Source organism: Onthophagus taurus, chromosome 10, assembly GCF_036711975.1.
Source record: "Onthophagus taurus isolate NC chromosome 10, IU_Otau_3.0, whole genome shotgun sequence".
Classification (NCBI taxonomy): domain Eukaryota; kingdom Metazoa; phylum Arthropoda; class Insecta; order Coleoptera; family Scarabaeidae; genus Onthophagus; species Onthophagus taurus.
The window spans coordinates 3745404-3760559 of NC_091975.1; the positions used below are offsets into that span (position 1 = coordinate 3745404).

The 15156-nt window shown below is 29.2% G+C and overlaps 5 protein-coding genes across 5 annotated transcripts; 2 read left to right on the forward strand and 3 right to left on the reverse strand.

Moving 5' to 3' along the window:
• Positions 1-44: 44 nt before the first annotated feature.
• Positions 45-1354, reverse strand: LOC111428226 (programmed cell death protein 7). Its single transcript, XM_023063665.2, has one exon. The coding sequence runs from the start codon at positions 1352-1354 to the stop codon at positions 143-145; it is 1212 nt and encodes a 403-aa protein (XP_022919433.2). The 3' UTR covers positions 45-142.
• On the reverse strand, positions 1082-1738 carry LOC111428565 (Tubulin binding cofactor A). The gene has a single exon (XM_071199299.1). It carries the CDS (start codon positions 1736-1738, stop codon positions 1382-1384), a length of 357 nt encoding a protein of 118 aa, XP_071055400.1. The 3' UTR covers positions 1082-1381.
• Positions 1739-2236: 498 nt separating this feature from the next.
• LOC111428355 (vacuolar protein sorting 16) lies at positions 2237-5592 on the reverse strand. The gene is made up of 13 exons (XM_023063842.2): positions 5458-5592; positions 5217-5406; positions 4890-5166; positions 4721-4836; positions 4491-4669; positions 4184-4439; positions 4006-4131; positions 3828-3955; positions 3628-3772; positions 3433-3567; positions 3071-3382; positions 2543-3015; positions 2237-2490 (listed from the first exon to the last, which is right to left on the reverse strand). The coding sequence occupies exons 1-13, from the start codon at positions 5511-5513 to the stop codon at positions 2319-2321; spliced, it is 2565 nt and encodes an 854-aa protein (XP_022919610.2). The 5' UTR covers positions 5514-5592; the 3' UTR covers positions 2237-2318.
• Positions 5593-5798: 206 nt separating this feature from the next.
• On the forward strand, positions 5799-6744 carry LOC111428392 (acyl-coenzyme A thioesterase 13-like). Its single transcript, XM_023063891.2, has 3 exons — positions 5799-6155; positions 6210-6397; positions 6453-6744. The coding sequence occupies exons 1-3, from the start codon at positions 6081-6083 to the stop codon at positions 6607-6609; spliced, it is 420 nt and encodes a 139-aa protein (XP_022919659.2). The 5' UTR covers positions 5799-6080; the 3' UTR covers positions 6610-6744.
• A 384-nt stretch (positions 6745-7128) lies between these two features.
• Positions 7129-15136, forward strand: LOC111428434 (chaoptin). The gene is made up of 5 exons (XM_023063937.2): positions 7129-7475; positions 10813-11087; positions 11139-11502; positions 11552-11988; positions 12053-15136. Exons 2-5 carry the CDS (start codon positions 10815-10817, stop codon positions 14972-14974), a joined length of 3996 nt encoding a protein of 1331 aa, XP_022919705.2. The 5' UTR covers positions 7129-7475; positions 10813-10814; the 3' UTR covers positions 14975-15136.
• Positions 15137-15156: the final 20 nt, after the last annotated feature.

Below are 15156 nucleotides of genomic sequence, written 5' to 3' on the forward strand. Positions count from 1 at the left end.
AGATTAATTGCCAACTTAACTGTGTTTTTTAATAAATTTAGAAATTGTATTTAATATTTTATTGATGAATGCGCATTAATAATAGATGAGTAACATATATTTAAAACTAAAGCAAACAGTTATAAAAAAATGTCAAAAAAAGTTAAATTCCTTCACACAAATATTTGGTCCATCCATCCAGAGCGTTTTCGTTTGGTAAAACCCAACCGATTGGAATTTTTGCACCCTCACTACCTCTATCAAGAAAAGTGTCCCAACTTTTTCGTATAGCAATAAACGTTTCCATGTTCTTTTCGGCTGAAGTTAATCCATAATAAGCTTGATTTGGAACAAATTTTGGTCCAAAAATGCATCGTTCCCAATCGCGAATTAACTGATCACTCCGTTTTAGACCATTTAATTGATCACCAGAAGCATTTTTTTCTAACATAACCTTCAATCCTTGTTCTTCTTTTGCGTAAACCTTCGACATGTCCTCCCACATATTCGTTAAGCGTTCCGTTGTAATATTAAAAGCAGATTTATCTTCAAGGGAAGTTTTCTCACCGCGTTGTGTACAAATATTTTCACGAACCATTCTTAATTTAATCAAAGCGGAAATTAATGATAGTTGTTTTCGAGCATCCGATTTCTTTTTAGTCACTTCAGCTAAAACACAATCTGCATCCTTTTTCATGTTTTCTTCAGCTTTAGCACGTTCGACTGTGTCTTTCATGTTTTCCAACCAATCGTCAATCTCTTTATGAGCTTTCCGGTGGTTTTCTAACCTCAAATTTCTTTCCAATTTTTTATTAGCTTTTCGTGATTTTTGTGTTAAACGTTTTTTAGAGCGTTTAGAAACAATCCGTTTTAATTGCTTTAAAGAATGAGTTTCAAATTGTGCCATTAATGTGGTAAATTCGTGCTTTAAGTTTCCAATTTCAACAGTTTTTCGTTTCCAATCGTTCGTCGACATTGTTTCAACATTTGATTTTAATTCAAGTTGGGTTTCTTCAAGCTTTGCGATGATCTCCAAACACTTCTTTAACGATTGCTTTGCTGAGCTTATTTTAATGGGAGATTTAATAAGAGGTTGTGATACTTTTTTTGGTTGCGTTTGTGTGATGTTTATTGTTGAATCTAAATTGATTTGGATTTTTCCTATTTTCGATAGCCAAGTTTCGATGAATAATTCATCGTCGGTTTTTTGATCAACGATTTCTTTTAATGGTAAGGTTAAATCAAAATTTTGACTTTCGGCAAAATGTAGAAGCGAGTCCTTATTAGTTTGATTATTTAAATTATAATTTAAACGCGGATCGAGCGAATGGAATGTATTCGCCGTTGGGTTAACAAAATCGTAATAATTCGACATTATTTTTAATGTTTTTAACCTCACTTTTTAGCACATGTGTAAGACCTCACCGGGTTTTGGTAACTGTAACCTGGCTTCTTCTAACACTCTCATTGCATTTAAATACTCTTCTTTGTCTTTTAAATCTTGCTCAGCACTCAGAATATTTTTTAATTCATCATAAGCTTTGACAAGGCGACGTTGACAGTCAGGAACCATCATTAAACTCTCTTGTAAAACTTCCTCTTGCTTTTTAACATCGTATTCGTCTTTTCCATCACGTCTCATTCGCTCAATACGTTCCCTTTGACCATCAGCTTCTTGTTCGTACGTTACCTTTTCTTTCGCTAATCTTCTCACAATGCCAGTTTTAATTTTTAATGTCCTTATACGTGGATCTGCCATTCCAATTTAGTTTTTAACTGTCTTTGTCATTTGAGGAGGACTCTTAGATTGAATACTTCTTTTTTCGGATTTTTATTTCCGTTAAACCCACGTAGCAGAAACACAAAAAGGTTTAGGAGCAATGAGTCAGAATGAATGTATAGGATACCTAAAATAAATCGATGCCGGTATGGAAACGTTTTTTGGTAATTTTAGAACGATTTCTTTTTAATTTTGTTTCATATGATGATTTAATGTTGGATTTAATGGAAATTTTGGATCTAATGTAAAAATGTATTTAAAAATCGTAAATAAATATTAATTTTCAATTTTTTTTGTCAAAACAACATCGGCTTATTTTGAACGTGGTACTGTCATTGTCAAAAACTTTAAACATAACCTCAATTTTTTAAATTTTGTAAAATTCTTAACGTCGAGTAAAAAGCATTTCAAGGTTGTTGTTGGATAATAATACCAGCAACAATTTTTGCAATAACATTCGATAAATAGGCGTAGTAATTGTTTTATGAATTATTCAAGCGTATTTATGACTTTATTATTTTGAATTATCAAAACATTTTATTAAATAATAACTACATTTCTAACTAAAAATAGGAATTGAACTATGAGTGCTTTTCCTTGTACCAAGTTGTGCAATGAATCCATTTATTTGTTCAGAAAGTGGTGATTGACTCGGATATTTACTTTGAACGTAAAGTAAACTCTGTATGTCGCGTTGTTCAAATGCTATTTTCGCAGCTTCTTCTAATAACCTTAAAAAAATTCAAAAATATTTAAAAAATAATTATTTTTAATCTATCTTACCCAGCTTTCACGTAATATTTCACTTTAATATCATCAGAAACTTTTGCTAAAAATCCATTAACTAATCTTTTAATTTGGTCTGTATTCCTAGAAGAGCCCATTTTTTCCAAAGAAACATCAACAAACGGAGCATATCCAATCGGTGATTTTTTCGATCTAGCCAATAAATCTAAATCATCCCAACATTCATTATCGGCTAAACTCTGTATTTTTAACCACCAAAATCGTTTATCAGGAATTTTATATTCATTTTTAAACTTTTCGGCTTCTTTTAATTCGTTCATATCCAATAAAAGCTTACAAGTATCGTGAATTGACTTTCCATTAAAATCTTTATGATACTTTTCTTCATAACTTTTTTGTTTTTTAATTAATTTTGATTGATCTTCGCATAAATTTGCGCATAAATCGTTCCTTGCAGCTTTATAAGATTCAATTGCCGACCAAAGTAATGAATTTTGATCCAACTTTTTCTAAAAACAATTTATTAGAATAATTTTTATTATTGTAAAGTAAATCATTATTTACTTTATCATCAATACTTTCAATAACGGATAGTTGCCCCAAAGCGTTATGATCATCAGATAGTTTCAAAATATCTCTTAATCCAATCGAATTATGTTCCCTACAATACTTAACATATAAAGATAAAGCAACCGGAAATTCTTGTATAATCCCTTTAAATTCTAAGCTCGACAACTTATTATGCGATTTTAAAATGACTTTGTAAGTTAAATCTGTATCACCACTTTCCAAAGCTTTTAATAAAGCTTGTTTATACTCCTCTAATTTCAATAATAATCCAACTTGTTCGCTTGATTTCGTTTCATATTCTAAAAGCTAAAGAAGAAGGTAAACTTTCTCTTAGAGGTTATGTTTTTGTGAAGTACTTTAATGGCAAGATTTTTTCTCCCAGCTGAATCTGCAGCATTTGCTATTTCGCTAAAGGATACTCCAGCAGCTAAATTTAATTTTTCAGCTATTTGCCTTGATAAAATTTCATCATCAATACCTTGTTTTCTAACCTAAAAAATTAATTTTTGCCTTTTTGGATGTCAACATGATGAAACTTTAACAATTTTTACCTTATATTTTGCCCAATGAACAAGAATACGGCTACTACCATCTTTTTCTGGCATTTTTAAGTACTTAGCAATTTCAATTGCTAAATAATAATGATGTCTTTTAACTAAACGATCCAATAAAGACTTGTGACCTTGATATAACAATCTTAAATGAATTAATTCTTTAAATTAGATATAAATTTGTTACAATTTAATTTTACTCAGTATATGTAAGTGGAATTCCGATTTTTCGATCTCTAACCGCGTTTAAAACCCTTAAAACTCGACACATCTTCACATAATGATCGGGATCGATATTCGCAACGAAACATTTCCCAAATTGTGCGGCCTAAAATCATCTTTAATCAATTAACATTTTTATTTCAATTAGTTTTTTACTCTTATTAACATCTTCTGTACTTGGGAATCAAATTCATATCCAGCAGCTTCAATGCATTGTTCAACAGCTTCTAATAAATTGTTCCGTACCAAAGAAATGTATTCATCAGCTCTATGACTTCTTTTCTGATTATTAAAAGTATCCTTTTAAAAACCCTTTAAAAATACATTTTTTTACCTGAAACTGTTTCGAAGCTTCCAATAAAAAACTCCCCGGCTCGGTACTATTAATTCTAAAAATCTTTTGTACCACATCGGGCACTTTCTGAATCAATTCATGTTGACACGATGAAATAACACGAACTCCATCAATCTCCGGCATTAAATGCACAGAACCATCGTAACAATAAGTAATTTTTTCCCCATATTTACCAACAATCATTAACGTTTTATCATTACTCCCCCAAAATGCAACAACAGCTTCATTTCCACACCTGAAATTTGAAATCTTGTAAATCTTCACAATTAATAAATAAAAAAAGTACCAAACTAATTGATGCAGCGTTGTTATTATATCAGTATTAACCTCACAATATTTTTTTGTTAAATCAACAGAACCTAACCATAAATAACCTGCATCAGTAAAAAAAGCAACATGTTTTGTATTAAATGACACAGAAATTGCTAAAATTTGGTGATGTTGATGAGTTATATCGACTTCTAGCTAAAAATTACTGTATCAATAAACTCAAAACTAATAAAAGTTAATATTAACCATAGCAGTAACATTTCTATCTTCTGTTAACCTATAAATTTCTCTACCTCTTGCAGCTAACACTTCCATATCTCGTTCTTTCGGTATAACAGCCCAAACAGGTCTTATTGGAGATCCTAAAAATAAATCAAATCAATTTTTAAAATTGAAAAATTAAATATTTGCTTACTTGGTAATTCACTCATAACCCTCATTTTTGGATCATAAATATTATTGACAAAAAACACTTTAAATGTAGTACTTAAAATGGCAATTCCAGTTAAATTTGAAGAATTTGTAAATATAAGTGCATCAATTATTTTAGTATCTTTAGCTTCTTGGCTTATATCAAAAGTTCTAATAAAATCCCCATACATTGTGTATAAAGAAACAGAGCTGTTATCTTGAATAGTAATAAGTTCTTCTTGATTTGACCATCCTATTTTTATAATTGGGATTCCACCACTCTAAACATTCACAATTTGAATATGTTACTTTTTATATCATAAAAACTTGCCTTTACTGCTGCTAATTTCTTGCCGGAAGGTGAAAAAATTGGGATGATGCTTTGAACGGAACCCTGAACTTTAACAGGCTTTGTTTTATCTCGCATTAAAGCTATGGGACCACCGTATGGAGCAACTGCGGAAACTACATTTTCCATACTCACTTCTTGCTGCCATCCCATTGAATACACATCAAATTTCCTTCAAGGAAATAGGTTATGTTTTTATTTATAATTTATTTAATTGAAATACCTGTAATAAAGATCTCTTCCTAATAAAAACCAATCTGCTGTTAACATAGCAGACATTTTTGATGATTCTTTCCGATTATTCCAAGAAAACCCTTTAGTTGAATATAAACATTTAGAAATGTCAAGTTTGACATAAAACTAACCTATCAAATGTCAAAATAAATAAATATATTATTGTTTATTGATAAAAATGATAGTAAATTACCAATTAATTAATATATTAATTAATATTAATTAAAATCAATAAATAAGGTGTAAATGTCCAAAAAAGTTTTTATTAATTTGAGGTTATGTTAAATCTTATCAGGTAAAATTAATAGAGGCTATTTTTAAAACTGGTTTATTTTATCTAACAAAAAATTTAAAAAAAATCTAATTTTTTAGATTTACTATAATTACTCGCATTTTTACTATTGTTACATCATCACATCCTACAAATATTAGGTACATTATAAAGTACAAAGGTCTTAGTTTACTCAATTTTTGCGTTTAGGAGGCTTTAAATACTAATGTATTGTTAATATATACTCATACCGATCATAATAGAATTGAACGCGGTTTAAATAAATATTTAATATTAACGTAAAATACTCTAAAAGAAAAAAATCGATTTTATTTGAGGTTATGGCTTCTTCAGGTGTAACAAAAATTTTAAACTTTTTAAATAAATGTCATGGATTTGAAAAAGTCATGCACAATGTAAGTTTTATAATAATTATAATTAAAGATTTTTTTAATTTGTTTAATTTATAGGTTAAGATCATATCTGCTGGGAATGGAAATTGTATAAGTGAAATTAAAATCCTCCCAGAACAAACCAACATTTTTCACGGATTGCATGGAGGATTTGCAACAACATTAGTTGACGTTTTATCAAGTTGTGCTTTATTAACGCACGAAAAAGGCGAATGTGGACATGTTTCAGTCAATTTAAGCATAGAGTAAGTTGGAGAGTTTCAAAAATGAAATAAAAGTTGCTTATTTTTTGAGTTTCAGTTTTCTTAAAGGGGCTAAAGTTGGTGATACCATCTTAATAGATTCAAAAACTTTAAAGGTTGGCAAAAATTTGGCATTTTTATCAGTTGAAATTAAAGATAAACCAAGCGGAACTTTATTAGTTAAAGGATCCCATACAAAGTATTTACTTAATTAATACTCTTTAATTAATTAGTTATCATTTTATTTATTTTGAAATTATTTAAGAAATTAGATGATTTTATATGATTTTATTTAAGTTACATCCTGAATTGTATAAAGTAAATATAAATTAAAAAAAATTTTCATTGTTGGTCCATGTTTTGTAGAGGAACTTGAATTGAGTGGCTGTATTTGTTGTAAGTTAACAAACTAATAATAACTTCTTGTAACAACCAGAAATGATGAATTATGCTATTTATAATTTAGAGGAGTTGCTTAATTCTAGAAGATTCAGATAATTCTAGATTAAGACCTAGAACTAGAAACATTCGGATTTTGTCCTGTCTTCAGACAAAAAAAAACCAAACTGTTAGATTGGTTGCATAACTTAATTTAAAAAATTGTATGGCTAACTTAAAATTTTTAAATGATTATAATTTTTTTATTCTTAAAGTGTTATCTTTTCTAATTAAGTTATGAAATAGTTATAGAACATTTTTCATTAAGAAAAAAAACAAGTTTTGGGTCGTCACTGATTCTCCAACGATTCCTACACCTGTAATATTGGGTTACGGTAAATATTTCTATGGTGAGAAGGTATTCCAACAGTGGACAAGAGAAAGGTAACTTCTCTTGTACACAACTGAACACCTCGAGGTAGACGACGGGTAACACATTCTTGTTACTACCTCCACATCGCGTGTGATCGACTAAAAAATTTATCAAGTGTTCTCAAAATCAAAAAAGAACTTTAGAGTTTAAAAATTGAGTTTAAAATGCGAATCTATGAAAATACGTAATAGAAACTTATTTAATTAAATAAAAATTAAAATTGGTGAGGAAGTGATATTGTTTTTTGTTTATTTGTTGGAAAGAAAAAAAGTAAGTTTTGATTTTTAATGATTTTTAATAATTTACGAAGGTGTGTTCTTAAATGGGAACGATATTTTAAAATTTCTTAAGGTAATTTAAAGAATGCAGGATGTCAACGATCAAATTGATTTTTTTGTAATCTTTCGACCTTCAAAAATAAAAACTGGTATTAAAAAAGAAATGAGATCATTGGGGAGAGAGACTAGTAACGAATTTTCCTTTCACCGCGACCTTTACTATTTTCAAATAATTTTTTAAATAATCGATTATATAATTAGAAAAAAAATTCATTAAATTTTTTATACAGGACTAAATTAATTAAGTAAATACAAAAGTGGTTCTTTGTGATATAAGAATCTTAAGAAAAATTTAAATATTGTAATTACATTTGAATAGAAAGTGGATAAATACAAGGATATAGGAAATTTAAATTTAAAAATCTTTTTATGTCAATTACAAATTTAATTATCTTCATTCGTTATTTTAACGCAACGAAAATGAAATAATACTCAAAGATACTTAAAAACAGGTGTTCTTTATGGTCTATGAGCAAAGTGATGAGGTGATTAGATGAACCGATGAGAAGAAAGTGTGAAGGAAATGAAATACAAAACTAAATTGAATCTTTCGTTTCATAAGGAGATGCTTTTAAAATGATGTTAAAGGCGAAAGCATTTGTTCGTTACAAAATCAATAAAGTGAAAATTTAAATTAGTTTAAATAAATCTTATAACAATCTTTACTAAAGATCGGTAACCTTATAAAAGAGAATACCACATTGGGTGTGGACCTCTCGGTAACTTTCAGAAATTATTCAATACAGAAGAAGCGAGAAATGCCAAGGGTATTCTCGGTATTCCATTCGAGATATAAAATACAAATAACTATTATTACATCATTACAAAGTTTGTAAAAATTTTGATATTTCACAATTTTCTTTCTACTTTATCGACATTATTAATTATTGTCAATTTGACGCAATAAGATAACCTCAAAACTGCGAAAATTTCAACGACTATCCATAAATCATTTTTTTATTCCCAATTACTTCATAATAAATTAAAACGGGACGGCAAAAACAAGAAAAAAGTCAATAAAACGAATAAGAGGTTCACGTATCTTCGCTAAGATGAAGAAAAAACAACGCCTCGGGGTTCAAGAACCGCTAATCGAAATTACTGGGGCACCGGGGCGTGCTTCTCGGCCCCCCTTCAGTTTCTTCACGAGAAGAACCTCTTTTAAACGATTAAGAAAAAAATCGACCTCAAAATGTATCAGATAAATTACAAATAAAATTATTTATTTTCTAGGTTCGAATTATTTTTTTAAATAAATTATCATTTCAATTGGCTGGTTTCAATGGTACGATGAACGAGAATTAACTGTACTTAACTATATCTACAGTTTATTCTACACGCGATAAAATCACGAAAAAAAACGTTATTTAACTTACAATTTAAACGAAAAATCGATTGATTTAAATATTTAAAATAATTTAAACATAACCTAGTTACAAAATAACTAAAGTTAGCAAAATAAATATGTGTCCAATGAACAGTTACAAAACGTAGTGTGGTTTTATGCAAATTTAACGACATCCCGTCCATTTTAGATACAGATATTTATGTTAACGTTCTCAAAACGTAGGTACATAAAAAAAAACATCTAAAAAGAAAATAAAACTTAAAATTAAGTAGTTATTCGATCCGATTGCGGTTTTAAGAGTGGAAAGCGACCACAAAAACTCAATTATGGTATTATTACTTCAAAAATAATTTACGGACGGAAAGAAAGAGAAAGTTAAAAAAATTACCTATAAATTGACGTTTTGGTATTTTGACATTTGACAATATAAATCGGAGTAGAAACATTTTCTACTTTATCGGCATAAATAATTTTAAACGATGTAATTAAAAAGAAAATATTTAACTTTTTTGTTGTTTCTTTTTGTAATTTGTTCCGTAATTAATTTTAATTTGTTTCAGGAAAATCTTGAAATCAAATTATTTTTTATTAATAGTAATTTCAATTTATTTCAGGTTGGCGGGTTTGAAAATCGGCCATCTTGGTCAGTTTTAATATTAACTGTCAAATTGAGTAAAGTTAAATTAGAAGCATTTATTGATAATAAAATTATGGATATCATTTATTTGTAAAGGTTTAAAGTACAATCTGATTCAAAAAACTTTGAGTTAAAATTTCCAATGACATTTTAGACTGAAAAATTTATTTTTTTTTTAATATAATTTATCTGTAATGTGTAAAGAGTCGGTAAAAAAACTCTTCGACTGTATTCCTCGTTTGAAAAGGAGGTCAAACAATCCTTTTAAATCCCAATCCATCTAACAGGTTTGTTTGAAATCGCGTAGAGACTAAAACATTACGTTGTGTGTATAAAGATTAATTTTCTCCAAACTGTTTTTTTATCGATAACCGTTAAGCAAAGAAGAGAAAATGTACATACATACATTTAGGAGATTTTACTATTGTTTACGTTGAAAAGGTTTGACCTTCGTTTCTAAATTTATTATTCAATAGATCTTTGACATTTTAACATAATGTTTCTTTTTAAAACATCTTTTATACTAGTTATAAACAAGTTTTCGAAAATAAAATCGAAGAAAACTTCTTCGAATGAATTTCTTCAATTTCTAAATTTCTTTTCTTTGTATTTTCTTATCAACTCTTATTTGGACGTAATTATTGAAGAAATCACTCTGTAGAGATTATTTATTTTAACACAACTCTTTTTTTCTTCCTTATTGCAAATAGGAACCCATAATTTACTGTAAAACGGCATCGAACTGGTTCTTGGAATACCAAGAATGTGTTTCTTCGATGTCTTTCTGCCAATCTCGCCATGCGCGAACGTCTTTTGTACAGTTAGAAGGAACGAGGAAATCGCAAAATACTCAGAATCGAACGTGTCACATTTCGATTTAAAACTATTTCCAAATTAAATCAATACAACTTAACCCATTTGCATCACAGGCTCAGAATTGATATCATAACTAAACCGAGAATTAGAAACATTCGGGTTTCGTCGTTCGTTTCCTGATTCAAACAGGCTTTTATTTATCTTTTATTTTTTTAATATTTATTAGAATTATTATAATTAATATCGAAAGTTTGTATTCATTTAAATATTGTCATTTAGCTAGCCAACAAATGATGGCGCTAAATGGAAATTAGAAATTTGGCGTTTGAATTAAGTGGTTAAGTTTATTATTTTGTTGATTTCAATTTCACAATAAATTTCACCGAGGAAATAGTTACAACCACTTTCTAGTTATTATAAATTTCAATTAGAATTTATAAGAGAAAGATAATTTTTCTTTATTTTCAGATATGTTTTTTAAATTTGCGTCAATTTTACTTCTATCAGTAACAACATTGGCTGAAGATAATTTTAGACCATGTTCGGAAATTTCACGAGAACTCCGTTTTCCGTGTCGATGTTCTTTAGGACCAATTGAATCAGCCCTAGAAGGGAACCCAGCTATTTCAATGGATTGTGATCGAGTTGTTTTTTCAACGGATTCAACGAATGCGATTCCCTATGGGGCCCCGATTGTATCATTTCAACAAAGATACGCTGGTTATCAATCATTACCAACAAATGTAAATTATTTTTTTTGTTAAACAAATAATTATTTAATCTCCTCATTCAAGTTATTAGCTTTATCTGGACTTCCGTTGCGCTCGATCGATTTCTCCGGGAATTCTTTAAGAAGAGTAACTGAAAAATTATTATTGAAGTTGCAAAATTCTTTGGTTGAGTTGAGATTAGCCGATAATCTTCTGGGAGATACATTAAACCCGATTTTTTCAACAAGCGAATTCCACACTTTAAAACATCTGCAAATAATTGATTTTAGTGGAAATGGGATTAAAGCAATCGAAGAAGGAATTTTTGAAGGTTGCCAAAATTTGCAAGAAATTTATTTAGACAGAAATAGTTTTTCGTTAACTCCCGGAGGATCTTTAAACGGACCAAAAAGCTTAAAAATTTTATCATTAAAAGATAACCGAATATGTAAGAAACTAAATCATCATTAATTACTTAATTTATCTTAATTTTTTAGCATTCATCAAATCAAACACATTCAGAGCGCAAAAGGACTTAGAAATCATCGATTTTAATCGGAATTTAATCTCAAATATCGAAGGTGGTGCATTTTTCGGTTTAGAAAAGCTTCAACAACTCCGTTTAGGTCATAATAGGTTATCAAAATTTAATAGCGATGTATTTCAAGGTGCTGAAAATGCACGACACTTAGATTTAAGTGAAAATTTCATCGCTGAATTCCCATCGGTTGCGTTAAAACCACTCGTTAATTTATTATATTTAAATTTATCATCGAATTCGATTCAAAATTTGGATAATAATGATTTGGCAACGTTTGTAAATTTATATTTTCTGGATTTAAGCAGGAATAATATTGGAAATATCGTCCCTGGAACCTTTTTGGGGTTAAAACAATTAAGAAAATTGGATATTAGTGTGAATTCATTAAGAACTGTAAGTAAATCATAAAAATTAATATTATTTCAATACCTCAATTTGTGTATTTATTTTTTTTTAGATTGAAGATGATTCTTTTGAAGGATTGGATAATTTAGAATACCTAAACTTAAAAGACAACAACATTTTATTAATCCCAGCATCCGCTTTAGGAAGATTACCACGCTTATCGATTCTGCAATTAGATTATAATCGAATAGCTGCTTTATCGGGCGAAATTCTTCGTTCAATAGCAGAAAAAGTAACAACTTTAATTATATCAAGAAACGTTGTTAGAGAACTTCCTTCATCCACATTTCAATATTTCGAGCAATTAGAAAATTTAGATTTAACCCGAAACTTATTAACATCTCTAAACTCGGAGACGTTCAACGGGCTAGAAACAACTCTTGTAAATTTAGTCCTTTCTCAAAATAAAATAACGAATTTAAATGAAAATTTAAGTTTGAATCGACTGGAGAAATTGGATTTAAGTGAAAATCTAATTACAAATATTTCCAGTGATTATTTTAAAGAATTGGCGAATTTAAGGAGGTTAGATTTAAGCGGGAATGTAAATTTAAGAAGTTTCCCAATAACAATTTTACACCCGTTATTAAATTTGGAGATTATCGATTTGAGCCGGGTTAAAATGAAAAGTTTATCATCTGATTTTTTTAATAAAAACGTAAAATTAAAAGAAATTTATTTAAAGGATAATGAATTGATTGAGATATCAGAACGAAGCTTTGAAAATATGATTAATTTAACGATTTTGGATTTATCGATAAATAAAATTCAGAACATCCGTCAGTCCGCGTTTGTTAATTTAATGAATATAAAGGAATTAATATTAAAACATAATCAATTAAGTAGCTTTAAAGGTGAATTTTTCAATACCGGAACAAGTTTGGAACTAATCGATATCTCAAATAATCAATTAAGCTATCTATATCCGTCAAGTTTTCGCATCCACCCCAGATTAAAAACATTAAAAGCGAATAATAATAAATTTAATTTTTTCCCGGCCGAATTAATTATGGAACTCCAATTTTTAGAATTTATTGATTTATCAAAAAATTATTTAAAAGCCATCGATGAATTAGATTTTGCGCGTCTCCCAAGACTCCGAAGTTTAATTTTAAACAACAATCAAATCGAAAACATCAACGAGATGTCTTTTCACAATTCATCTCAATTACAAGTCGTAGATTTAAGTTATAACAAATTAGAAAGATTCGGCGAGCGCACTTTCGAAGGATTAATTCGTTTAGAATCGTTAAACTTAGAAGGTAATTTTTTGAACGATTTGCCCGAATTTGCTTTTGAACGGGCTAGATTACAAATGCTCGAAAATATAAATTTAGCAAAAAACTTATTTGAAATAGCCCCATTACGATCGTTGCAAAAACAATTCTTTTTCTTAACTAAAGTGGATTTATCCAGGAATAAAATTGTTGATATCCCCGGAGATAACTCGATCATGGTTAACATAAAAAATTTAGACTTAAGTTTTAACCCGTTATCAGAAGACGCAATAAGCAATGTTTTAAGTGAACCGAAAACAATTCGTCACTTAAATTTAGCCGGAACTAACATAAAAAAATTATCACAATTAGAAACACCGTTCCTAACCTCGCTTAATTTGTCGTTTAATAACATCTCAGAAATCCCAATAAAAGTTTTTGAGAGAGCAACTTTACTCGAAAAACTAGATTTATCCAACAACCAAATCAAAGAAACCTCTCATTTCCCTAAACTTTGGGAAAATTTGTTAAATTTGCAATCCTTAAACATCTCCGATAACCCAATTGAAACAATTTCCCATCAAGATTTTCAAGGATTGGAAAACTTAAAAACATTAAAAATATCAAATTTACCCGAATTAACACGTTTAGAAAAAAATTCATTCAAATCGACGCCAAATCTAATTCATTTAGACGCATTTAATTACCCAAAGTTAGGTTATCTTGATCTTCAAGGACTCCTTTTAAACCTACCTTCATTAGAAAAAGTTAATATTGAAACGAAAGATTCGGGAATAACCGGAGAACAACTTCAAAATATCTTAAACTCACGTTTAAACGAATTAGGTCTGTTCGGTCCTCGATTAAAAACGTTAAGTTCGGGAACTTTCTCCGGTTTGAAAGCTTCAGAGATTACGATTCGATTAAAAAATACGTCAATAAGTACTTTACCTCAAACTTTATTCTTTCCTGTTCCAAGATCATCGCATATTTCTTTGGATTTAACGGGAAGTCAATTAACAACGTTAAATTTAAATCTTTTGAATACTTTAGATGATCGAGCTTTGATGATTTTTGGGTTAGATACGAATCCTATTCTTTGTGATTGTAATTCGAAGGCTTTAAAACGTTGGCTTCCGAGTGGGTTTGATGTGAAATGTGGTAATCCAGAGAGGTTGAGAGATATGTTATTGATTGATGTTGATGAAAACGAGTTAATTTGTGATCCTAAAAAATTAACAACCATTTCAACTTCTTCGGTTAATCTAAAAAGTGTCACGAAAAGTGTTCAAAAAACAACGGAACCTGATATAATTTGGTCAATGGCTACTGAAAAAGCAAAAACAACAAATAAAAATGTTAATAATAATAATAATAAAATACAAACCTCGCCATCAACTGTAAATAATGATGATACTTTAATAATTGGAATTGTTGGGGGCGTTGTAGCGTTTATTGCTATTTTAGTAATTATTATTTGTATTGTTCGATTAAAAATGACGAATTCCTATAATAATTCGCCGGTTTTACCTCCAATTCCGGGAAGTAGTTGCGCTTGCAGTGTTAAAGGAGCTCCGATTTATGCGGTTCCTCCAAATTATACAGCTGGCTATTCAGCTACTTTACCCCATAAAGTACAACTTTCTGGGTCACCCATTCGGACGACCTATTCAACAATGGGACGAGGAGTTCCATATCATCAAACGGTTCAACCTTATTTTATAGCTTATCCGTCCGAAGAAAAAATTTATCGGTAGCTGTTAATTTTTAAATTTTATTATAATGTTTTTAAGTTATTAAGTCATAATAATGTTGTTTTATAATTTATGTAGTTTATAATAAAACATGAAAAGGTTGTTTTGTATCTGTATCAGAAAATGTAATTAAAATTTAATTTTAATAAAGTTAACCCTCAAGTACTATCGTGTTTTCAAGTTAC